The 26,658-nt window shown below is 38.7% G+C and overlaps 1 protein-coding gene and 1 long non-coding RNA gene across 3 annotated transcripts in view; one reads left to right on the top strand and one right to left on the bottom strand.

Annotated features, from left to right (window-relative positions):
* Positions 1-26,658, bottom strand: part of LOC117977762 (uncharacterized) — a 177,410-nt gene that overhangs the window by 87,071 nt on the left and 63,681 nt on the right. The window lies entirely within an intron of this gene.
* Positions 1-26,658, top strand: part of MTMR8 (myotubularin related protein 8) — a 134,851-nt gene that overhangs the window by 94,113 nt on the left and 14,080 nt on the right. Inside the window, exon 13 of the mRNA XM_003816924.5 lies at positions 26,400-26,526. Coding sequence (XP_003816972.1) covers positions 26,400-26,526 — 127 coding nt within the window. The remainder of the gene's footprint in view (positions 1-26,399; positions 26,527-26,658) is intronic.

The following is a 26,658-nucleotide window of genomic DNA, read 5'->3' as shown; positions in this document are numbered from 1 at the left end:
TATTGTGTGAACCACAGTTTGCTATAAGAAATATATCACGTTAACCACCATTAGCCTCTATATCTACTTTGTGTTTAAAAATCAACTAGTAATTCTGAAACAGTGTAGAATGGATAAAAATTGTTTTGTGAACATAACTCTGTTGAACTAGAGTATTTTTGCAGCGTGTCTTGTCATCAGAAATATAAAGTTTAAAACTAGTAACAGCAGAAAACTAGCTTATGAAATTTATCCAAATAGAGTACAAGCTAGGCTGTCTTGGAGAAATAAACATTAAAACTTAAAAGAAAAAAAAGATAAATGTTCAACATCATTAGCCAATTTGGTAAATGCAAATGCTCAATCAGATACTACTACACATTTATCAGAATGGCTAAAATAAAAAAAAAATGGTTACAATACAAAGTGCTGTCAAAGATACTGAAAAGCTGAATTTTTCCTGCCTTCCTGGTGGGGATTATAGTGACTTTGAAGGATTTTACATCTGATAAGAATCACGAGATGGCGTTAACGCACAGCAAACTTTAAGTGATCCTTTGACAGATTTGCACCTGGGAAAATCCTTCACAGCACGAGGCCATCCAGACTCTCTGGTATAGGCCTGAGGGCACAACCCATAAGGGGAGGAGGGCTAAGGAACTCATGAAGGAGACGGAGCTGACATGTCTATTAATATATGATGTTGCTAGGCAGCACAGCAGGGAGTCTGTGGGTCAGGGAACTCTGAAGACCAGCAGCAGCTTGGGGTCTTTATTGCCCTACAGTTTTTCTTGTCTATGGGTAGTAGATATTTTGTGAAGTTTTGCAGTGTATGTAAAGCAGGCAGGCTCTAATGCCTAAAAATATACTCATGTGGGCTATATTTAAAACAATTGGCTGTGTAACATTTTCAGATTGGTACTATCAAGCTTTTCAGCTAATGGGTTCCTAACCTGTAATGAAGAAATAAACAGCATAGGGTCCATATACAGAGGCTATCTGTGGTTCATTTATATAACAGTCCGTCCTCTGGCCCCATGGTATTTTTTGCTTGTTTTGGTTTTTGTAAAATATACATAACATAAAATTTACCATTTTAATCATTTTAAGTGTACAGTGTAATCAGCAATCAGAAGTTGTGCATCTACCATCATTATCCATTTCCAGAACTCTTTCATCATCCCAAACAGAAACTCCATAGCATAACAAAATAACTCTCCATTTTCCCCTCCCAGCAGCCCCTGGCAACCCTCTATTCTACTTTCTGGTCTTTATGAATTTACCTATTCTAGGTAGCTCATGTAAGTGAAGTCATATAATATTTGTTTTTGTATGTGTTTGTGTCTGGCTTATGTCACTTAGCATGGTGTTTTCAGGGTCCATCCATGTTGCAGCATGTATCAGAACTTCATTCCTTTTTGAGGCTGAAAAATATTCTATTGTATGGATATAGCACATTTTGTTTAGTCATCCATTGATGGACATCTGGGTTGCTTCCACCTTTTAGCTTTGGTTAATAATTTGTCTATGAATATTGGTATTCAACTGTCTGTTTGATTTCCTGCTTCGAGTTCTTTGGGGTATATACCTAAAAGTGGATTGTTGGATCATATGGTAATTTTATATTTAACTTTTTAAACGACTTCCAAGTTGTTTTCCACAGTGGCTGTGCCATTTTACATTCCCATCAGCAATGCACAAGGACTCTATTTTTTCTGTATCCTCACCAATAATTGCATTTTTCCTTTTGTTTTTTGGATAGTATCCATCCTAGTGGGTATGAAGTAGTATCTCGTGGTTTCGATTTGCATTTTCCTTATGACTAGTGGCATTGAGCATATTTTCATGTGCTTATTGTCCATTTGTATATCTTCTTTGGAGAAATATCTATTCAAGTCCATTGCCCATTTTTGAATTGGGTTGTTTTTTGTGGTTGAGTTTTAGGAATTCTCTATATATTATTTATATCAATCCCTTACCATATATATGATCTGCAAATATTTTCTCCCATTCTCTGGTTACCTTTTTATTCTCTTGATAGTATCTTTTGATGCACAAAATTTTGATAAAGTACAGTTTATCAATTTATTCTTTGTTGCCTGTGCTTTTAGTGTCATGTTGAGGAAATCATTGCCAAATTCCATGTCATGAAGATTTCCCCCTATGTTCTCTTCTAAGAATTTTACAGTTTTAGTCTTGTAAATCTTGTGAGAGAAAAAAAGAATTTTACAGTTTTAGTTCTTGCATTTAGGTTTACCTCAAGAGAGTCTAGGAAACAATTTTGTGTGTGTGTGTGTGTGTGTGTGTGTGTCAGAAACATCTCATTTTAAGTTTTATTCAGGTGCACTAACGGGAGAGCCAAAGTAATAGCTTCCTTTAGTTTATCTAGTACCTCGTTGCTCAGGTTCTCACTGAAAAGTGAGACTTACAGGTGACTCAGTAGCAAATATTGGAGGTGAGGAGTGTGTTGGAGCCAGAATATAAACATTCCTATCAAATGTTGGATCTTCTTTACCAGTGTGGGAGGTTGGAGCACTAGGAGCTTGTCTTACCAGACTGAGAATAGTTCATCCTTCTGAGTTCCAAAGGTAACCCCAAGATTTAATAGAGAGGTCTTGTACCTTATGTGGGGCAGTTGCCCATCTGCTATAGGCGATATTTATGTTCTCCCAAATTCATATGTTGAAATCCTAACTCCCAATGTGATGGTATTAGGAGTTGAGGCCTAGGCATTAAGAGAAGGCGAAGCCCTCATGAATGGGATTAGTTCCCTTATAAATGAGACCCCAGAGACATTGTTTTCTCCTTCTGTCATGTGAGGACACAGCAAAAAGACAGCCATCTATGAAGTAGTAAGAGGACCTTCACCAGATGCCAAACCTGCTGGCATCTTGATCTTGCACTTCCTAGCCTCCATGACTGTGAGGAATAAATATCTATTGTTTATAAGCCACCCAATTTATGGTATTCTGTTATAGCAGCCTAAGTGGACTAAGATACCATCCCCTCTCATTGAAGTGTTTTCTCACAGTTGTGATAGCCTCAGAGACAGAATCTTGGTAAGATTTAGTAAGGAGGATTTTATCAATATAATGCCAAAGCTGAATTTCTGGTGGAAATAATGGGGCAGGCATCTAGGTCATATCTGCACAAGTTCGATCACAGGGCTATTTGAGTATCCCATAGGTGGCTGGGAAAAAATATACTCTTCACCCTCAAAAGTGAAGGCAAATTGTGATTAACTCTCCTACAAAATATTTCCCAATTGGAGCATGTTAGGCAAGTCTATAACTCCATGCCATTTATCTATGTTGTTTTGAATGTCATCCATTAAGGTGATGATATCTAGTAGAAGTGCTCCAATAAAAAGGTGCTCTTATTTAACTCTCTCCATTTATTAATAGTGGCTTTACACATAGGCTATACCAGAGGATTGACAGGTGAGATGGTAAGAATCAGTACACGTTATTTAAATAAGCTATGATAGCCTATAATCCTTCAGGGTCTTGCCTTAGCTTGTACTGTGCCGTATTTACCACCTGCCCTGGTAGGGGAAAGTTAACTGGTTCCCACCAGGTAGTGCCCACCAATACCATAAAAGCATTAGGTTCTATGGAGTTACTAGCTGATTGAAGAAGTCCATTCAAATAAGGAAAGGGGATAGTCTCAGGGGTACAACCAGAATCAAAGCATCTTTTAGCAGAACTGGATCAATTTTAATAGTTAAGTAAGTAATTGCTCCTTTACATAATCATCCTCCTGGACAGGGTGAGGGGTGAGGGGATTCCTTTAGAGCATGAGTGATTCTTAGGATTAGGGAGATTTGGGCACCCATGTCCAACAAAGCCAGCCAATGTTGTAGAGCCAAACTACAGTTAATATGGTAAAAGGGTGATTGTCTACTGGAAGTAGCCACCTTCTGCAACCACCAGATCCCTATGTGGGGGTGGGTCCCTGCCACTGGAGGAGATCAGGAGCAGGCTTCCCAAGTGAGGCTGACTTTGAATACCTGCTGCAGATTGTAATCTAACCCTAGTAAATGTTAATACTTGCTTCACCAATGTATGAGAGAACATCCAATTTGGGCCCCTTTGTCCCTTAGGGTCCAATGTAACCCCTTTTGTTTACTCAGGGTTCAAGCTAAACCACGGACCTGGCTTTACGTGGTTTGCTTGGTCTAGAAGGGTGCAGCATAACTGTTGATAGTAATTTTGATTTAGGCTAGATGGGGTTATAGTCATTGAATTAACAGGCAACACTTGAGTTTGTCTTTCATGTATTTCTACTAAATCCAGTGAAGCTATGAACTCTTCAGTTGTTTTAGCATTAGCCATTATTGCCCAAAAAGAGGACTTACACTTGTCAGGCGCCCTCCTGAGAAATAAGTCGTTAGACAAGGGATTGAATTCCGTTTCCTCTGGACTTGCCAAGTCATCATGCTGCAGGTCATCTGTTGCCTGATAAACCCACTTCAGCATCCCCAGCTGATGTAGGAGATCTTTGACCTTGGTTAACATTTTCCATTGACAGTCTTCCCAGGCCTTTATAAGGCCTAATATAGGATGGAAAGCCCACCAAGCCAAGCCGTAAAAATCCACATCAACAAGGTATATGTGGACTGAGGCACAAAGCCTCTTTTGAGGGTCACTCCTACCTTCCATGCTTATTATGCGGGATACTTTGGCAGTGACACCATTTTTTTCCATCTTGTACTATGGCAGCCAATTGTTTAATTCCCCTATTAGGTGGAGTTTGCTCCCTGACAGATACATTCTGTATATATAGTCAGGCAGTCCCTTATTCATTCAGTTCCTGGGTCAGGTCCTTACGGAGAGACTGGACATAAGGGCAAGAAAGATGATGCATTTTCTGCTCCAAAAGAGAAGTGGCCCTCTTCTTTTGTTTTTCTGTCTTTATGACTTTGCCAGTGGTTACTGGCAAAGCAGAGGGTAAATGATCCTAGTCCCTAGCATGATGACACCATGCTGCTGCTTTCTTCTTTAGAGGTCACCAATTCTCTTCCCCAGGATCTTCCCTTCCGACTCATCTCCTGCAGGAGTTTGAGTTTCTACCTCCTCTCTGTGCAAACCCTGGTGAAAAGCAACCAACAGTGAGGTCCAACATGCACCTACTTTATGGTTTGGAGCATCCCTTGAGTAGGATAGCCACTTCCTTTGGTGTCCTGGAATGTAACTTTCCTTGATTTAGTCACTTGAAATAATGCTTTAGTCGGCTCAGCCAAAAGATGGAGAGCTCAACGTACTTCCAACAAAGGACTAGAATGAGAGTATCTAAAGCATAATTGTCATGATAGCAGAGGACTACTAGCTGCTTGCAAGTGTCTCCCAATTGTGCTTAGGAGACCAGCATCGGACTGACATCTCTGCCTTATCAGCTTGTTTGCCTGCCATAGCAGTGTCCAAGGACAAGGATATTCTCTCATCTCAGAGTATTCTCATCACATATCACCAGTCTGGACATGGGGAACTCTCCTACAGCCCATTATGGGATCTGGGGTAACCCACATGTGGTCCAGAGGTATGTACTTTCCCTTTTTCTATTCAGGCCCACAAGTGCCTACCTAGTGACTTTCTAGTGGGAGACCCAGGTGATCAGGCTGACCTTCCCTGGGCAGCTTGGTGCCTCTCTCTCAAAAGTCAGTTCTGATGGCGAGGATTTACTCAAATACTGGCACTACCACTTGTCCAGGCTCATGAGGCATGGGGGAGACCATAGAAAATATAGAGTGTAATTCAGTACAGAAGAATGCCATGCCAAAGTTATGCGAACGTGTTCCAAATTCTGAGTCCCAAACACTAAGGTCGTCCAGGGTTGTTTTGACAGTTAATCCTCCTATTGACTTGGTAGGTCCCATATTGATTTCCTGGTCATCACCAAAATTCCATCCTTGTTGCCACTTGTAATGAGTTGAGGGATTTCAGGACTGATCAAGGAAAGAAGGAAAAGATAATGACCACAGTAGCACACAACAAGCTTTTTGAGGGGTGTGTGGGGTGTTCAGCAGGCAACACTTTGACAGGTTAGCATGAGTGTAGAGGCCAGCACGCAGAAGGGGAGGAAGGCAAGGAAACTTCTCTTCAAGAAAGAGGAATATCAGAGGGGCTTACGTGTTTAGATGACTAGGCAGCATGTCAGGAAGTTGCTGGGTCAGAGGGTTCTGAAGGGCAGCAGTGATGTGGGGTCTTTATTACTCTGGAGTTAATCTTATCTTTGGTTAGCAGATGTTGGGGGCAGTTTTGTGGGGTATGCAAGACAGGCAGGCTCTAAAGGGTTAAAAATATGCTTAGTTTGGCTATTTAAAACAATTGGATGTGTAAAAATTTGAGTTTGGTACTAGCAGGCTTTTGAGTGAATGAGTTCCCAGCCTGCTAAGAAAAAATAACATAAGGTCCATATGCAGAGGCTACCTTTGGCTCATTTATGTAATAGAAATATGAAATAGTATGGAGCCACTTTGAAAAACAGTTTGTCAGTTTTCTAAAAAATTGAATATGCAAATGCCATATGCCCCAACAATTGTACAAATTGTACTCTTGGCCATATATGCCAGAAAAAAATCAAACTTTCTGTTTATATGAAAACCTCTACATGAATACTTATAGCATTTTTATTCATATAGTCAAAAACTGAAAACAACCCAGATGTCCTTCAACAGGTAAAGGGTTAAACAAACTGTGGTCCATCTGTACCATGGAATACTGCTCAGCAATAAAGAACAAACTAAATATATGCAACACCTTGCAGAGAATATGTTAAATGAAAAATGCCAATTTCAAAATGCTATGTACTGTATGGTTTCATTTACATAAATTTCGTGACAAAATTAAAGAAATAGAGAACAGATTAATGGTTATGAAGGGCTAAGGACAGAGTCCACACTCCGAGGAGGTGGTGGGTATGAGGGGGAGGTGGGTGTGGCTACTAAAGGAGAGCAGGAGTTTGCCTAGTGGAATTGTTGGTATCTTGACTATCAGTTTCAGTATCCTGGTTGTGATATTGTACTGCAGTTACCCACTGGGGAAACTGGGTAAAGAGTCCATGGGAACGCTATTATTTCTTTTTTTTTTTTATATACAAAATGTTTAATGTGCATCTGGTCAGAGATGGTAATAAATGTTATAAGTAAAAAATAAGATAAAATAAAAAACTAAACAGCATGTGCAAGATCCTCTGGTTCATAAGGTGATCAGGGGCTTGGTCTTGTGTCCCACGACTCCCAGTTTAGTGCTCTTTGTCCTACTAGTAATTTACTTTTAAGTGTAGTAAAATGCACTTAAAATTTATCTTTTTTACCATTTTTAGGTGTCAGTTCACTTTTTTAGGTTTTAGGTTAGTTCCAAGAAGGTCCATTACCTTCTTGACCATTTTTAGGCGTTAGTCCACTTTTTTAGGTTTTAGATTACTTCCATTTTTAGGTTTTAATTCAGTAGTGTTAGGTCAATCTTTAGAACTTTTTCATCTGAAACCCTACCCATTAAACAAATCATTTCAACTGAAACCCTAACCATTAAATAAATCATGCCACCTACCCCTGACAACCACCAATCTACTTTCTATCTCTGAACATGACTTGACCAGGTACCTCATATAAGAGGAATCATACAATGTTTTTCCTTTTGTATCTGGCTTATTTTACTTAGCATAGTGTCCCCAAAAGTCATCCATATTGTAGCATGTGTCACAATTTCCTTCCTCTTTAAGGCTGAGTAATATTTAATTGGTTGTATATACCATATTGTTTTTATCATCTGGCAGTGGACGTTGGGTTGCTTCCTCCTTTTGGCTTTTGTGAATAATACTGAATGGAACATTTTTGTAAAAGTATATTTTTGAGTCCTTGCTCCCAACTTAATTTTTTTTTTTTTTTGCGATGGAGTCTCACTCTGTCACCCAGGCTGGAATGCAGTGGCACAGTTATAGCATATTGTAATCCCTAATTCCTGGGCTCAAGTGATCCTCCCACCTCAGCCTCCCAAGTAGCTAGGACTACATACATGTGCCACCACGCCCAGCTAATTATTTTATTTTTGTAGAGACAGGGTCTTGCTATGTTGTTCAGGCTCCTATTCTTTTGATACGTATCTGGAAGTGGAATTTCTGGATTATATGTTAAATCTGTTTTTACGTTGTTGAGGAAGCACCATAGTGTTTTAAATAATGGCTGCATCATTTTATATTCCCAACAGCAGTGGACAAGGTTTCCAATTTTTCCACATCCTCACCAAAACTTGTTATTCTTTGTTCTTTGTTCCTTTTATTGGGATAGTAGCCATTCTTATGGGTGTGAGGTGATATATCATTGTGGTTTTGATTTTCATTTCTCTATTAGTGTTGTTGAACATCTTTTTAATGTGTGTCTTGTCCATTTTAATTTCTTTGGAGAAATGACAAAGTCCTTTGCACACTTTATAATTGTTTTTCATTGTTGTTGTTGTTGTTGTAGGAGTTTTTAATGTATTCTGGATATTTATATTTTTTTTTATTATACTTTAAATTCTAGGGTACATGTGCACAACATGCATGTTTGTTACATATGTATACATGTGGCATATTGGTGAGCTGCAACCATTAACTCTTCATTTATATTAGATATATCTCCTAATGCTATCCCTCCCCCCTACCCCCACCCTACAACAGGCCCTGGTGTGTGATGTTCCTCACCCTGTGTCCAAGTGTTCTCATTGTTCATTTCCCACCTATGAGTGACAACATGCGGTGTTTGGTTTTTTGTCCTTGCGATAGTTTGCTGAGAATGATGGTTTCCAGCTTCATCCATGTCCCTGCAAAGGACATGAACTCATCATTTTTTATGGCTGCATAGTATTCCATGGTGTATATGTGCCACATTTTCTAAATCCAATCTATCATTGTTGGACATTTGGGTTGGTTCCAAGTCTTTGCTATTGTGAGTAGTGACGCAATAAACATATGTCTGCATGTGTCTTTATAGCAGCATGATTTATATTCCTTTGGGTATATACCCAGTAATGGGATTGCTGGGTCAAATGGTATTTCTAGTTCTAGATCCCTGAGGAATCGCCACACTGTCTTCCACAATGGTTGAACTAGTTTACAGTCCCACCAACAGAGTAAAAGTGTTCCTATTTCTCCACATCCTCTCCAGCACGTGTTGTTTCCTGACTTTTTAATGATCGCCATTGTAACTGGTGTGAGATGGTATCTCATTGTGGTTTTGATTTGCATTTCTCTGATGGCCAGTGATGATGAGCATTGTTTCATGGCTCATAAATGCAGCTGTTGGCTGCATAAATGTCTTCTTCTGAGAAGTGTCTGTTCAGATCCTTTACCCACTTTTTGATGGGGTTGTTCGTTTTTTCTTGTAAATTTTTTTGAGTTCTTTTAGATTCTGGATGTTAGCCGTTTGTCAGAGGAGTAGATTGCAAAAATTTTCTCCCATTCTGTAGGTTTCCTGTTCACTCTTATGGTAGTTTTTTTTTTTTTTTTTTTTTTTTTTTTTGCTGTGTAGCAGCTCTTTAGTTTAATTAGATCCCATTTGTCAATTTTGGCTTTTGTTGACATTGCTTTTGGTGTTTTAGACATCAAGTCCTTGCCCATGCCTATGTCCTGAAAGGTATTGTCTAGGTTTTCTTCTAGGGTTTTTATGGTTTTAGGTCTAACATGTAAGTCTTTAATCCATCTTGAATTAATTTTTGTATAAGGTATAAGGAAGGGATCCAGTTTCAGCTTTCTACATATGGCTAGCCAGTTTTCCCAGCACCATTTATTAAGTAGGGAATCCTTTCCCCATTGCTTGTTTTTCTCAGGTTTGTCAAAGATCAGATAGCTGTAGATGTGTGGTATTATTTCTGAGGGCTCTGTTCTGTTCCATTGGTCTATATCTCTGTTTTGGTAGCAGTACCATGCTGTATTGGTTACTGTAGCCTTGTAGTACAGTTTGAAGTCAGGTAGCATGATGCCTCCAGCTTTGCTCTTTTGGCTTAGGATTGACTTGGCAATGCGGGCTCTTTTTTTGGTTCCATATGAACTTTAAAGTAGTTTTTTCCAATTCCGTGAAGAAAGTCATTGGTAGCTTGATGGGGATGGCATTGAATCTATAAATTACCTTAGGCAGTATGGCCATTTTCATGATATTGAGTCTTCCTATCCATGAGCATGGAATGTTCTTCCATTTGTTTGTATCCTCTTTTATTTCGTTGAGCAGTGGTTTGTAGTTCTCCTTGAAGAGGTCCTTCACATCCCTTGTAAGTTGGATTCCTAGGTATTTTATTCTCTTTGAAGCAATTGTGAATGGGAGTTCACTCATGATTTGGCTCTCTGTTTGTCTGTTATTGGGTATAAGAATGCTTGTGATTTTTGCACATTGATTTTGTATCCTGAGATTTTGCTGAAGTTGCTTATCAGCTTAAGGAGATTTTGGGCTGAGACAATGGGGTTTTCTAGATATACGATCATGTCATCTGGAAACAGGGACAATTTTACTTCCTCTTTTCCTAATTGAATACCCTTTTTTTCTTTCTCCTGCCTGATTGCCCTGGCCAGAACTTCCAACACTATGTTGAATAGGAGTGGTGAGAGAGGGCATCCCTGTCTGTTGCCAGTTTTCAAAGGGAATGCTTCCAGTTTTTGCCCATTCGGTATGATATTGGCTGTGGGTTTGTCATAAATAGCTCTTATTATTTTGAGATATATCCCATCAATACCTAATTAATTGAGAGTTTTTAGCATGAAGGGCTGTTGAATTTTGTCAAAGGCCTTTTCTGCATCTATTGAGATAATCATGTGGTTTTTGTCTTTGGTTCTGTTTATATGCTAGATTACGTTTATTGATTTGCGTACATTGAACCAGCCTTGCATCCCAGGGATAAAGCCCACTTGATCATGGTGGATAAGCTTTTTGATGTGCTGCTGGATTCAGTTTGCCAGTATTTTATTGAGGATTTTTGCATCAATGTTCATCAGGGATATTGGTCTAAAATTATCTTCTTTTGTTGTGTCTCTGCCAGGCTTTGATATCAGGATGATGCTGGCCTCATGAAATGAGTTAGGGAGCATTCCCTCTTTTTCTGTTGATTGGAATAGTTTCAGAAGGAATGGTACCAGCTCCTCCTTGTACCTCTGGTAGAATTTGGCTGTGAATCCTTCTGGTCGTGGACTTTTTTGGTTGGTAAGCTATTAATTATTGCCTCAATTTCAGAGTCTGTTATTGGTCAACATCTTCCTGGTTTGCTCTTGGGAGGGTGTATGTGTCAAGGAATTTATCCATTTCTTCTAGATTTTCTAGTTTATTTGCGTAGAGTTGTTTATAGTATTCTCTGATGGTAGTTTGTATTTCTGTGGGATCAGTGGTGACATCCCCTTTATCATTTTTTATTGCATCTATTTGATTCTTCTCTCTTTTATTCTTTATTAGTCTTGCTAGCGGTCTATCAGTTTTGTTGATCTTTTCAAAAACTCAGTTCCTGGATTCATTGATTTTTTGAAGAGTTTTCTGTGTCTCTGTGTCCTTCAGTTCTGCTCTGATCTTAGTTATTTCTTGCCTTCTGCTAGCTTTTGAGTGTGTTTGTTCTTGTTTCTCTAGTTCTTTTAATTGTGATGTTAGGGTGTCAATTTTAGATCTTTTCTGCTTTCTCTTGTGGGCATTTAGTGCTATAAATTTCCCTCTACACACTGCTTTGAATGTGTCCCAGAGATTCTGGTATGTTGTGTCTTTGTTCTCGTTGGTTTCAAAGAACATCTTCATTTCTGCCTTCATTTCGTTATGTACCCAGTAGTCATTCAGGAGCAGCTTGTTCAGTTTCCATGTAGTTGAGCAGTTTTGAGTAAGTTTCTTAATCCTGAGTTCTAGTTTGATTGGACTGTGGTCTGAGAGACAAAATTTTTTATAATTTCTGTTCTTTTACATTTGCTGAGGAGTGTTTTACTTCCAACTATGTGGTCAGTTTTGGAATAGGTGTGGTGTGGTGCTGAGAAGAATGTATATTCTGTTGATTTGGGGTGGAGTGTTCTGTAGATGTCTATTAGGTCTGCTTGGTGCAGAGCTGAATTCAGTTCCTGGATATCCTTGTGAACTTTCTGTCTCGTTGATCTGTCTAATGTTGACAGTGGGGTGTTAAAGTCTCCCATTATTATTGTGTGGGAGTCTAAGTCTCTTTATAGGTCTCTAAGGACTTGCTTTATGAATCTGGGTGCTTCTGTATTGGGTGCATATATATTTAGGATAGTTAGCTCTTCTTGTTGAATTGATCCCTTTACCATTATGTAATGGCCTTCTTTGTCTCTTTTGATCTTTGTTGGTTTAAAGTCTGTTTTATCAGAGACTAGGATTGCAAACCCTGACTTTTTTTGTTTTCCATTTGCTTGGTAGATCTTCCTCCATCCCTTTATTTTGAGCCTATGTGTGTCTCTGCACATGAGATGGGTTTCCTGAATACAGCACACTAATGGGTCTTGACTCTTTATCCAATTTGCCAGTCTGTGTCTTAATTGGAGCATTTAGCCCATTTACATTTAAGGTTAATATTGCTATGTGTGAATTTGATCCTGTCGTTATGATGTTAGCTGGTTATTTTGCTCATTAGTTGATTCAGTTTCTTCCTAGCTTCGATGGTCTTTACAATTTAGCCTGTTTTTGCAGTGGCTGGTAATGGCTGTTCCTTTCCATGTTTAATGCTTCCTTCAGGAGCTCTTGTAGGGCAGGCCTGGTGGTGACAAAATCTCTCAGCATTTGCTTGTCTGTAAAGGATTTTATTTCTCCTTCACTTATGAAGCTTAGTTTGGCTGGATATGCAATTCTGGGTTGAAAATTCTTTTCTTTAAGAATGTTGAATATTGGCCCCCACACTCTTCTGGCTTGTAGAGTTTCTGCTGAGAGATTCTCTGTTAGTGTGATGGGGTTCCCTTTGTGGGTAATGCGACCTTTCTCTCTGGCTGACCTTAACATTTTTTCCTTCATTTCAACTTCGGTGAATCTGACAATTATGTGTCTTGGAGTTGCTCTTCTCGAAGAGTATCTTTGTTGTGTTCTCTGTATTTCCAGAATTTGAATGTTGGCCTGCCTTGCTGGATTGGGGAAGTTCTCCTGGATAATATCCTGCAGAGTGTTTTCCAACTTGGTTCCATTCTCCCCGTCACTGTCAGGTACACCAATCAGACATAGATTTGGTCTTTTCACATAGTCCCATATTTTTTAGAGGCTTTATTCATTTCTTTTTATTCTTTTTTCTCTAAACTTCTCTTCTCTCTCACTTCATTTCATTCATATGGTCTTCAATCACTGATACCCTTTCTTCCAATTGATCGAATCATCTACTGAAGCTTGTGCATACGTCACATAGTTCTCGTGCCATGGTTTTCGGCTCCATCTGGTCATTTAAGGACTTCTCTGCATTGGTTATTCTAGTTAGCCATTCATCTAATTTGTTTTCAATGTTTTTAACTTCTTTGCCATGGGTTCGAACTTCCTCCTTTAGCTCGTAGTAGTTTGATCATCTGAAGCCTTCTTCTCTCAACTCGCCAAAGTCGTTCTCCATCCAGCTTTGTTCCATTGCTGGTGAGGAGCTGCGTTCCTTTGGAGAAGGAGAGGCGCTCTGATTTTTAGAATTTTCAGTTTTTCTCTTCTGTTTTTTCCCCATCTTTGTGGTTTTATCTACCTTTGGTCTTTGATGATGGAGACATACAGATGGGGTTTTGTTGTGGATGTCCTTTCTGTTTGTTAGTTTTCCTTTTAACAGTCAGGACCATGAGCTGCAAGTCTGTTGGAGTTTGCTGGAGGTCCACTCCAGACCCTGTTTGCCTGGGTATCAGCAGCAGAGGCTGCAGAACAGCGAATATTGCTCAACAGCAAATGTTGCTGTATGATCGTTCCTCTGGAGGTTTCATCTCAGAGGGGTACCCAGCTGTGTGAGGTGTCAGTCTGCCCCTACTGGGGGGTGTCTCCCAGCTAGGCTATTCTGGGATCAGGGACCCACTTGAGTAGGCAGTCTGTCCATTCTCAGATCTCAAACTCCGTGCTGGGAGAACCACTACTGTCTTCCAAGCTGTCAGACAGAGACATTTAAATCTGCAGAGATTTCTGCTGCCTTTTGTTCAGCTATACCCTGCCCCCAGAGGTGGAGTGTACAGATGCAGGCAGGCCTCCTTGAGCTGCAGTGCGCTCCACCCATTTCGAGCTTCCAGGCTGCTTTGTTTACTTACTGAAGCCTCAGCAATGGCGGGCACCCCTCCGCTAGCCTCACTGCTGCCTTGCAGTTCCATCTCAGACTGCTGTGCTAGCAATGAGCGAGGCTCTTTGGGCGTGGGACCCTCTGAGCCAGGTGCCGGATATAATCTCCTGGTGTGCCGTCTGCTGTGACCATTGGAAAAGTGCAGTATTAGGGTGGGAGTGACCCAAAATTCCAGGTGCCATCTGTCACAGCTTTGCTTGGCTATGAAAGGGAATTCCCTGACCCCTTGCGCTTCCTGGGTGAGGCAATGCCTCGCCCTGTTTCAGCTCACAGTCGGTGGGCTGCACCCACTGTCCTGCCCCCACTGTCCAACAAGCCCTAGTGAGATGAACCCCGTACCTCAGTTGGAAATACAGAAATCACCCGTCTTCTGCATCACTCACGCTGGGAGCTGTAGACTGGAGCTGTTCCTATTTGGCCATCTTGGGGCTCTCCCCTTCTGGATATTAACTCCTTACTAGATATATGATTTGCAAATATTTTCTCCCATTCTGCAGGTTGCCTTTTCACTCTTCTGATAGTGTATTTTGATACACAAAAGTTTAATTTTGATGTAGCCCAATTTATCCATTTTTATTCTTTTGGTCTTATATCTGTGATATAAGATTGCTGAATTCAGTATCATGATGTTTTATCCTGTGTTCACTGTCAATAATTTTACAATTTTCACCCTTACCTTTAGGTCTTTTATACACTTTGAGTTAATTTTTGTTTATGGTGTAAAGTAAGAGTCCAACTTTATTCTTTTTTTTGTCTCTTTTTTTCTAATTTTATTTTATTTTAGGTTGCAGGATACATGTACAGAATGTGCAGGTTTGTTACATAGGTAAACGTGTGCCATGGTGGTTTGCTGCACCTATCAACCTGTCATCTAGGTATTAAGCCCCACATGATGCTCTCCCTACCCCCACCCCTTCTGACAGGCCTCAGTGTGTGTTGTTCCCCTCCCTGTGTCCACATGTGGTTCCAAGTCTTAGCTATTGTGAATACTGCTGCAATAAACATACGTGTGCTTATATCTTTATAATATAATTATTTATATTCTTTTGGGTATATACCCAGTAATGGCATTGCTAGGTCAAATGGTATTTCTGGCTCTAGATCATTGAGGAATCTCCACCCTGTCTTCCACAGTGGTTGAACTGATTTACATTCCCAGCAACAGTGTAAAAGTGTTCCTATTTCTCCCCAGCCTTGCCAGCATCTGTTGTTTCTTGACTTTTTAATAATCGCCATTCTGACTGGCGTGAGATAGTATCAGGTGGTTTTGATTTGTGTTTCTCTAATGATCAGTGAAGTTGAGCTTTCTTTCATATGTTTGTTGGCCGCATAAATATCTTTTTTTTTTTTAGAAGTATCTGTTCATGTCCTTTGCCCTCTTTTTGATGGGGTTGTTTTTTTCCTTGTAAATTTGTTTAAGTTCCTTGTAAATTTGTTTAAGTTCCTTGTAAATTCTGGATATTAGAACTTTGTCAGATGGGTAGATTGCAAAAATTTTCTCCCATTTTATAGGTTGTCTGTTCACTCTGATGATAGTTTCTTTTGCTATTCGGAAGCTCTTTGGTTTAATTAGATCCCATTTGTCAATTTTAGCTTTTGTTGCAACTGCTTTTGGCAATTTCATCATAAAATCTTTGCCCATGCCTATTTTCTGAATGGTATTGCCTAGATTTTCTTCTATGGTTTTTATGGTTTTGGGTTTTGTATTTAAGTATTTAGTCCATCTTGAGTTAATTTTTGTATAAGGTATAAGGAAGGGGTCCAGTTTCAGTTTTCTGCAAATGGCTAGCCAGTTTTCTCAGCACCTTTTATTAAATAGGGAATCCTTTCTCCATTACTTGTTGTTGTCAGGTTTGTTGAACATCAGATGGTAGTAGATGTGTGGTGTTTTTTTCTGAGATCTCTATTCTGTTTCATTGGTCTATGTGTCTGTTTTGGGACCAATACCATGCTGTTTTGGTTACTGTATAGCCTTGTAGTATAGTTTGAAGTCAAGTAGTGTGATACCTCTAGCTGTGTTCTTTTTGCTTGGGATTGTCTTGGATATATGAGCTGTTTTTTGATTTCATATTAATTTTTAAGTAGTTATTTCTAATTCTATGAAAAATGTCAATAGTAGTTTGATGGGAAGAGCATTGAATCTCTAAATTACCTTGGGCAGTATGGCCATTTTCATGATACTGATTCTTCCTATCCATGAGGATGCAATGTTTTTCCATTTGTTTGTGTCCTCTTTCATTTCCTTGAGCAGTGGTTTATAGTTCTCCTTGAAGAGGTCCTTCACATCCCTTGTTAGCTGTATTCCTAGGAATTGTATTCTCTTTGTAGCAATTGTGAATGGAAGTTCATTCATGATTTGACTCTCTGCTTGTCTGTTGGGGGTGGTATAGCAATGCTTGAGATTTTTGCACATTGATTTTGTATCCTGAGACTTTGCTGAAGTTGCTTATCAGCTTAAGGAGCTTTTGAACTGAGACAATAATGTTTTCTGGATATAGGATCATGTCGTCAGCAAACAGAGACAATTTGACTTCCTCTTTTCCTATTTGAATACCCTTTATTTCATTCTCTTGACTGATTGCCCTGGCTGGAACTTCCAGTACTATGTTGAACAGGAGTAGTTAGAGAGGGCATCCTTGTCTTGTGCCTATATTCAAAGGGAATGCTTCCAGCTTTTGCCCATTCAGTATGATATTGGCTGTGGGTTTGTCATAAATAACTCCTATTATTTTGAGATATGTTCTGTCAGTACCTAGTTTATTGAGAGTTTTTAACATGAAGGACATTGAATTTTATCGAAGGCCTTTTCTGCATCTATTGAGATAATTATGTGGTTTTTGTCATTGGTTCTGTTTATGTGATGAATTATGTTTATTGATTTCTGTATGTTGAACCAGCCTTGCCTCCCAGAGATGAAGCCGACTTGATTGTGGTGGATAATCTTTTGGATGTGCTACTGGATTCAGTTTGCCAGTATTTTATTGTGGATTTTTGCATCAATGTTCATCAGGGATATTGGCCTGAAGTTTTCTTTCTTTATTGTGTCTCTGCCAGGTTTTGGTATCAGGATGATGCTGGCCTCATAAAGTGAGTTAAGGAGAAGTCGTTCCTTTTCAATTGTTTGGAATAGTTTCAGAAGGAATGGTACCATTTCCTCTTTGTACCTCTAGCAGAATTTGGCTGTGAATTCATCTGGTCCTGGGCTTTTTTTAGTTGGTAGGCTATTTATTACAGCTGCAATTTCAGAACTTGTTATTTGTCTATTCAATAACTCGACTTCTTCCTGGTTTAGTCTTGGGAGGGTGTATGTGTCCAGGAATTTATTCATTTCAATTTCATTCTTTTGCATGTGGATATAAAGTTTTCCCAGCACCCATTTGTTTGAAAGACTGTCCTTTCTGCATTGAATTATCTTGGCACTGTTATCAAAAATCACTTAATTGTATATGCAATGGTTTATTTCTGGGTTCTCCGTTCTATTCCATTGGTCTATATATGTGTATTCATGCCAGTACAATATTGTACTGATTACTGTAGCTTAATAATATCTTTTGAAGTCAAGAAGTGTGTGACCTCCAACTTTGTCTTATTTTTCAAGATTGTTTTTGCTATTCAGGGTCCCTTGCAATTCCATATGAATTTTAGGATGTATTTTTTCCATTTCTGTAAAAAAACACTGTTGTGATTTTGATGGAAACTGCATTAAATCTGTAAATCACTTTGGGTAGTATTGACATCGTAACAATATTAAGTCTTTCAATTCATGAACAGGAAATGTCTTTCCATTCATTTGTGTCATCTTTAATTTCTTTCAACAATATTTTGTAGTTTATTGTGTATAAGCCTCTTACCTGCATGCTTAAGTTTAGTGAAAGCAGGCTTTCTTGTCTTATTCCCAATCTTAAAGGTAAAGCTTTCAGTCTTTCAACATTGAGTATGATGTTTAGTATTTTCATGAAGATTTTTGCATCTATATTCAATATCAGCAATATTAGCCTATAATTTTCCTTGGTATAAGGGTAACTCTGGCTAACATGAAATGAGTTTGGAAGCATGCCCTCCTTTTTCATTTCTTGAAATAATTTGAGAAGTGTTAGGGGGAAGGGGTGGCTTTGGGCACAGCTTCATCAGACTTAAGTGTTCCTGCCTGCCAGCTCTGAAGAGAGCAGTGGATCTCCCAGCACAGCGCTTGAGCTCTGCTAAGGGGCAGACTGCTTCCTCAGGTGGGTCCCTGACCCCCATGCCTCCTGACTAGGAGATACCTCCCAGCAGGAGTCGACAGACACCTCATACAGGAGAGCTCTGGCTGGCATCTGGCAGGTGCCCCTCTGGGATGAAGCTTCCAGAGGAAGGAACAGGCAGCAATCTTTGCTATTCTGCAGCCTCCACTGGTGATAACCAGGCAAATAGGGTCTGGAGTGGGCATCCAGCAAACTCCAGCAGACCTGCAACAGAGGGGCCTGACTTTTAGAAGGAAAACTAACAAACAGAAAGAAGTAGCATCAACATTGGCCGGGCATGGTGGCTCATGCCTGTAATCCCAGTACTTTGGAAGGCCGAGGTGGGCAGATCACAAGGTCAGGAGTTCGAGACCAGCCTGATAAACATGGTGTACTACTAAAATACAAAAAATGAGTTGAGCATGGTGGCACCCACCTGTAGTCCCAGCTCCTCAGGAGGCTGAGGCAGGGGAATCACTTGAACCTGGGAGGCGGAGGTTGCAGTGAGCTGAGATCTCACCATTGTACTCCAGCCTGGAGGACAAAGTGACACTCCATCTCAAAAAAAAAAAAAAACAGCAAAATAAATAGCATCAACATCAACAAAAAGGACATCCACACAGAAACCCCATCTGAACCTCACCAGCTACAAAGACCAAAGGTAGATAAATCCACAAAAATGAGGAAAAACCAGTGCAAAAAGGCTGAGAATTCCATAAGCCAGAACGCCTCTTTTCCTCCAAAGGATCACAACTCCTTACCAGCAAGGGAATAAAACTGGAGGGAGAATGAGTTTGACGAATTGACAAAAGTAGGCTTCAGAAGGTGGGTAATAACAAACTCTTCCGAGCTAAAGGAGCATTTTCTAACTCAATTCAAGGAAGCTAAGAACATTGAAAAAAAGTTAGAGGAACTGCTAACTAGAATAACCAGTTTAGAGAAGAACATAAATGACCTGATAGAGCTGAAAAACACAGCACGAGAACTTTGTGAAGCATACACAAGTATCAATAGCCAAATTGACCAAGCAGAAGAAAAGATATCAGAGATTGAAGATCAACTTAATGAAATACAGCATGAAGACAAGATTAAAGAAAAAAGAATGAAAAGAAACGAACAAAGCCTCCAAGAAATATGGGACTATGTGAAAGGACCAAACCTACATTTGATTGGTGTACCTGAAAGTGATGAGGAGAATGGAACCAAGTTGGAAAACACTCCAGGATATTATCCAGGAGAACTTCCCCAACCTAGCAAGACAGACCGACATTCAAATTCAGGAAATAAGAGAATACCACAAAGATACTCCTCAAGAACAACACCAAGACACATAATCATCAGATTCACCAAGGTTGAAATGAAGGAAAAAATGATAAAGGAGAGAAAGGTTGGGTTACCCACAAAGGGAAGCCCATCAGACTAACAGCAGATCTCTCTGCAGAAACCCTACAAACCAGAAGAGAGTGGGGGCCAATATTCAACATTCTTAAAGAATTTTCAACCCAGAATCTCATATCCAGCCAAACTAAGCTTCATAAGTGAAGGAGAAATAAAATCCTTTACAGACAAGCAAATGCTGAGAGATTTTGTCACCACCAGGCCTGCCTTACAAGAGCTCCTGAAGGAAGCACTAAACATGGAAAGCAACAACTGGTACCAGCTGCTGCAGAAACATACCAAATTGTAAAGACCATCAGCACTATGAAGAAATCGCATCAACTGACAGGCAAAATAACCAGCTAGCATCATAATGACAGGATCAAATTCACGCATAACAATATTAACCTTAAATGTAAATGGGCTAAATGCCCCAATTAAAAGACACAGACTGGCAAATTGGATAGAGTCAAGACCCATTGGTGTGCTGTATTCAGGAGACCCATCTCACATGCAAAGACACACATAGGCTCAAAATAAAGGGATGGAGGAATATATACCCAGCAAATGGAAAGCAAAAAAAAAGCAGGGGTTGCAATCCTAGTCTTAAAACAGACTTTAAACCAACAAAGGTCAAAAAAGACAAAGAAGGGCATTACATAATGGTAAAGGGATCAATACAACAAGAAGAGTTAACTATCCTAAATATATATGCACCCAATACAGGAACACCTAAATTCATAAAGCAAGTTCTTAGAGACCTACAAAGAGACTTAGACTCCCACAGAATAATAGTAGGAGACTTTAATACCCTGCTGTCAATATTAGATAAATGAGACTTGAACTCAGCTCTAGACCAAGCCTACCTAATAGACATCTACAGAACTCTCCAACCCAAATCAACAGAATATACATTCTTCTCAGCACGACATTGCACTTATTCTAAAATTGATCACATAATTGGAAGTAAAACACTCCTCAGCAAATACAAAAGAATGGAAATCATAACAAACAGTGTCTCAGACCACAGTGCAATCAATTTAGAACTCAGGATTAAGAAACTCACTCAAAACTGCACAACTACATGGAAACTGCACAACCTGCTCCTGAATGACTACTGGGTAATTAATGATCCTGAATGACTACTGGGTAATTATTGAAATTAAGGCAGAGATAAATAAGTTCTTTGAAACCAATGAGAACAAAGACACAGCGTTTAGAGGGAAATTTATAGTACCAAATGCCCACAGGGGAAAGCAGGAAAGATCTAAGATCAGCACCCTAACATCTAGAACTAGAGATGTTCTAGGTCTAGAACTAGAATCTAGATCTAGAACTAGATCAACACCCTAACATCTAGAACTAGAATCTAGATCTGGAACTAGATCAACACCTTAACATCTAGAACTAGAGAAGCAAGAGCAAACAAATTCTAGCAGAAGACCAGAAGTGACTAAGATCAGATCAGAACTGAAGGAGATAGAGACATGAAAAACCCTTCAAAAAATTAATGAGTCCAGGAGCTGTTTTTTTCAAAAGATCAACAAAATAGATAGACCACTAGCCAGACTAATAAAGAAGAAAAGAGAGAAGAATCAAATAGACACAATTTAAAAAGCATTAATTCTTTAAATATTTGGGAGAATTCTTCAGTGAAGCCTCTAGCCCTGGGCTTTTCTTTGCTGGGAGATTTTTGATTCCTGATTCAATTTCTCTACTTAATATTAGTCTGTTCAGTTTTTCTTTGTGATTTAGTCTTGGTAGGTTGTGTGTTTCTGGGGATTTATCCATTTATTCTAGGTTATCCAATTTATTGGTACATTGTTGTCCTTATGATCTTTTTTATTTTTGTTGCATCGGTTGTAATGTCTCCTTTTTTGTTTCTGATTTTATTTATTCAAGTCTTCTCTTTTTATTTCTTGGTCTAGCTAAAGTTTTATCAGTTTTGGAATTTTTTTTTTCCAAAAAATAAACACTTCTTAGTTTCTTTCTTGTTTTTTTTTTTTTTTTTTTTTTTTTGACAGAGACTTACTCTGTTGGCCTGGCTGCAGACTGGACGAGGCTCAAGCAGTCCTCCAAACCTAGCTCCCAAGTAGCTGGGACTACAAGCATGTGCTATTTTCTAAATGTTTTTTTAGCGATGGGGTCTCTCTATGTAGTCCAGGCTGGTCTCGAACTCCTGGCCTCAAACAGTTCTCCTGCCTTGGCCTCCCAAGGTGCTGGGATTATAGACGTGAGCCACTGCACCTGGCCCCACCTCTTAGTTTCTTTGATTTCATATTCACTATTTCATTTATTTCTTCTCTAACCTTTATTATTCCTTCCTCCACTACCTTTGGGCTAGTTTGTTCTTTTCCTAGTTCCTGAGATATAAAGTTAGGTTTTTGATTTTAGATCTTTCTTCTTTTTTAGTATCACTATAAATTATCACTATAATTTATCACTATAAATTTCTCTTTTTTATTAACATTTTTAATTGGCCAGTCATAATTGTATATATTTCAGGGGTACAATGTGATGTTTTGATATATGAATAAAATATGGAATGATTAAATCAAGCTAATTAACATATCCATCACCTCATTTAGACATCATTTTTGTGGTGAGACACTTGAAATTTACTCTCTTCTCTTCAGTTTTGAAATATGCAATACATTATTGTCAACCATGGTCACCATGCTGGGCAGAAGACCTCAAAAAGTCATTCCTTTTATCTAACTGTATCTTTCTACCCTTTGGCCAACATCTCCCCATTCTCTCCTATCTCAGCCTCTGATAACCACAATTTTACTCTCTGTTTCCATGAGTTTGATTGTTTTAGATTCCACGTATAAGTGAGAAGATATAGTTTTTGTCTTTCTGTGTCTGGCTTATTTCACTTACATAGTATCCTCCGGTTCCTTCTACGTTGTCACAAATGACAGCATTTATTTCTTCTTTAAGGTAGAATAGTATTCCATTATGTATGTATATATCGCATTTTCTTTATTCAGTCATCTATTGATGGACTCTTAGGTTGAGTCCATATCTTGACTCTTGTGAATAATGCCAGAATGAACATGAGAGTGCAGATATTTCTTCAAAATACTGATTTCAGTTCCTCTACCCAGAAGTGGGATTGCTGGATCATATGGTAGTTCTATTTTTAATTTTTGTCGAACCTCTGTACCATTTTCTGTAATAGCTGTGCTAATAAATTTCCTTCTTAATACTGCCTTTGCTGCATCCTACATGTTTTGGTATGTTGTGGTTTTGTTTGTTTCAAGATACTTTCCAATTTCCCTTTTGATTTCTTCTTTGACCCATTGGTTGTTTAAGAGTGTTTAAGTTTTTAATTTCCATATATGTTTTAACTTTACAAGTTTCCTTTATGCTATTGATTTCTAGTTTCATTCCATTGTGAACAGAAGAAAATACTTGGTATGATTTTAATCTTCTTAAATTTGATAAGCTCTCTTTTATGACCTAACATGTGATCTATCTTGGAGAATGTTACATGTGCTTTTGAAAAGAATGTGTATTGTACTGTTATTGGGTTGAATATTCTGTATATCTGTTAGGTCCATTTGGTCCACAGACTTGTTCAAGTCTGCTATTTGTTTTTTGATTTTCCTCTCTGATTGTTCTATCCATAATTGAAAGTAGAGTATTGAAGTAATCTATTACTGTATTTCTGTCTGTTTCTCCCTTCAGTTCCATCAGTGTTTGCTTTACATATTTAGGTATTCTGATGTTGAATGCATATACATTTATAATTGTTATATTTTCCTGGTGTATTGATCCTTTCGTCATTATATAAAATTCTTCATTGTCTCCGTGACATTTTTTGACTTACAGTTCATTTTGTCTGATATTACTATTGCCACACCTGCTTTTTTTAAGTTACGATTTGCATGGAATATCTTTTTTTATCCCTTCACTTTCAGCCTATGTGTGCCCTTAAATCTAAAGTGAGTCTCTTATAGACAGCATATAATAGGATGTTTTTCTTAAACTATTCAGTCATTCTGTGTATTTTTATTGGGGAGTTTAATCCATGTATATATTTCAAGTAATTATTGACAGGGGAGGATTTACTGTTGCCATTTTGTTCATTGTTTTCTGTTTGCCTTGTAGGGATTTTGTTGTTGTTGTTCTTTTCATTTCTTGCTTTCTTCCTTTATGTTTTGTTTTTTTGTTTGTTTGTTTGTTTAGTTTTTATATTAGTATGCTTTGATTCCTTTCACTTCTTTCTTTTTTTTTTAACTTCTGTAGGTATTTCCTTTGTAACTACCATGGGGCTTACATAAAATGTCTAACAGTCTAACACTCTTGTCTTAAGCATGTAACAACTTAACTTCAATTATGCACACATTACACATTTTCTTCTTCTCTATGTTATTCATGTCAAAGTTTACATTTATTTATATTGTATATTCATTAGCATACTTTATAATTATTGTAATACTTTTTTAAACTTTATACTACAATTAAAAGTGATTTACCCACAACCATTACAGTAATATAGTATTCTTTATTAGTTTATATACTTACCTTCACCAACAACTTTTGTACTTTTTTATGCTACTGTGTTGCTATTTAGCATTCTTTCATTTTCATTTTCATTTCCCTTTCAATCTAAGGAGAAGACATCCCTTTAGATTTCCTGTAAGGCAGGTCTGTTGGTAATGAACTCCCTTAGCTTTTGTTTGTCTGGGAAAGTCTTGATCTCTCTTTCGTTTTTGAAGAACAGTTTTGCTACATATATCATTATTGGTTCATAGTTTTAGTTTTCCTTCAGTGCTTTGAATATATTATCCCACTCTCTACTCTCTTCTCTCCTGAAAGTTTTTTTTTGCTGAGATGTCTGCTGATGGTCCTAATGGATTTTCCTGCATATGACAAGTTGGTTTTATCTTACTGCTTTCAAAATTCTCTCTGTCTTTGACTTTTGACAATTTTATTATCATATGTCTTAGTGTGGATTTCTTTAGATTCATCGTGTTTGGGTCATTTTGGCCTCCTAGATCTAGATGTCCATTTCCTTCCTCAGATTTAGGGGGTTTTCAGTCATTACTTCTTTAAATAAGATTTCTAGTCCTTCCTATATTCTCTTGGGACTCCCATAATGCATATATTGGTCTGCTAATTAATGGTGTCCCATAGGTCCTTTAAGCTATTTTATTTTTTTATTCTTTTTTCTTTGTGTCCCTCTGACTGGATAATGACAAATAATCTGTGTTTGAGTCTGCTTAGTCTTTTTTCTGCTTGCTCTAGTCTGTCGTTGAACTCCTCTATTGGATTCTTCAGTTATTGTATTCTTCAGCTTTAAGACATCTGCCTGTTCTTTTACATTTTCTGTCTCTTTGTTGAAATTTTCATTTTGTTCATGGATTGTTCTCCTGAGCTGCTTGAGATTTTCCATGATGGATATTTCTAATTCTATGTCGGGTAATTCATATATTTTCATTAGAGTCAGTTTCTGGAGTTTTAGCTTGTTTCTTTGTTCAGATTGTGTTACCCTTTTTCTGCACATCAGAAGAATCCACTCTCACCCCCAGTCATATGGATTGGCCTTGTACAGGAGAAGACATTCACCAGCCAACCAAGCCAGAGCTTCTGTGGGCCTTTCAACCCATTGTCCTAGTTTAAACTGCTGTCTTTGTTATTAGTGTCCCCCAGGCATCCAGAGTATGTCCAGTTTCATCAGTGTTCCTAGACAGGTGGCACAAAAGCCATTCCCTTGGTAGCTCCTGGAGAATTTAGAATGCTGTGTGCATGTTCCAACTCTTTTCCCTTCCCAGGGAGAAGCTGGGAACTGGGATTTTCCCCCTACCCTGTGTTGAGCCAGGTACAGGAGCTGTGGTACATGCCTACATGCTAGTTGAAACTGCCACTTTCTTCTCTGTAGCCCTCAGGATACTATCACATGCCAGACCCTTTCAACTCTTTGAAACAGGTGAGAAAGAAGCCAGTCTTTCAGGTGGCACCTGGAGAAGTTGGGATGTTAGGTGTGCAGTCCAACTTCTTCCATTCTGAGGTAGAAGCTGGGAATGGGGGTTTCCTCCTGATCCTATGGCACTGTGCTGGGAGTTGGGATTATGATGAGTGGATGTTTCTGCTTTTTCTACAGATGTTTTGTTTACAATCTGGTTGGTTTCATACTTATCCAGGGTGCAGAAGCCTCTCCATAAGTTGCTGGATTTCTCATAAAAGGAATTGATCCTTGTGTTGCAATTAAATCAGTGTATCCATTGGGGGAAGGAGAGTCCAGGGCTTCCTATTCTGCCATCTTGCTGATGTCACTCCTCTCCCTTATTATTTCATAAAACTACATGTGAGTCTATAATTATCTCAAAGTAAAATCATAATTTGATTGTTTAAAAGAACCTCAAGTTTGCTCAAGTCTAAAATGTCTCCTTCAGCTGAGATTTTTCTGCTGGTATCTTTACTCTTCCCAATTATGAGCATGTCCAGGCTTTTTAATGTCATCAAATTACAGTACTCATGAGATTTTCCCACCTACTAAGCCAATATTTTCTTGGCACAAGGAAAACATCGGTAATCAATTACTCCAGCTAAACTAACCCACTTTTCCCCCCATTTTTGTCTATTTGAGGTTCTGGTGTGGGATGTATAACCGCTTTGACAAAGGGCTGCAGCCCAAGCAGAGTATGCTAGAGAGCCTCCTGGAAATTAAGAAACAGAGAGCAATGCTGGAGACAGATGTGCATGAACTAGAAAAGGTGAGGAGAAAAGTCCCAAAGAGAGATCTTCTTGCCCCTTCTGGGTAGGTCCAGCCTGCTTGGAGTTGAATTTATACTTGTGGAAAGCTGACTGGCTGGCTTTTTTATACTCTTTGGCTTTTCATGTGTCCC

Source organism: Pan paniscus, chromosome X, assembly GCF_029289425.2.
Source record: "Pan paniscus chromosome X, NHGRI_mPanPan1-v2.0_pri, whole genome shotgun sequence".
Classification (NCBI taxonomy): Eukaryota; Metazoa; Chordata; class Mammalia; order Primates; family Hominidae; genus Pan; species Pan paniscus.
This window is presented reverse-complemented; position numbering and strand designations above follow the sequence as displayed.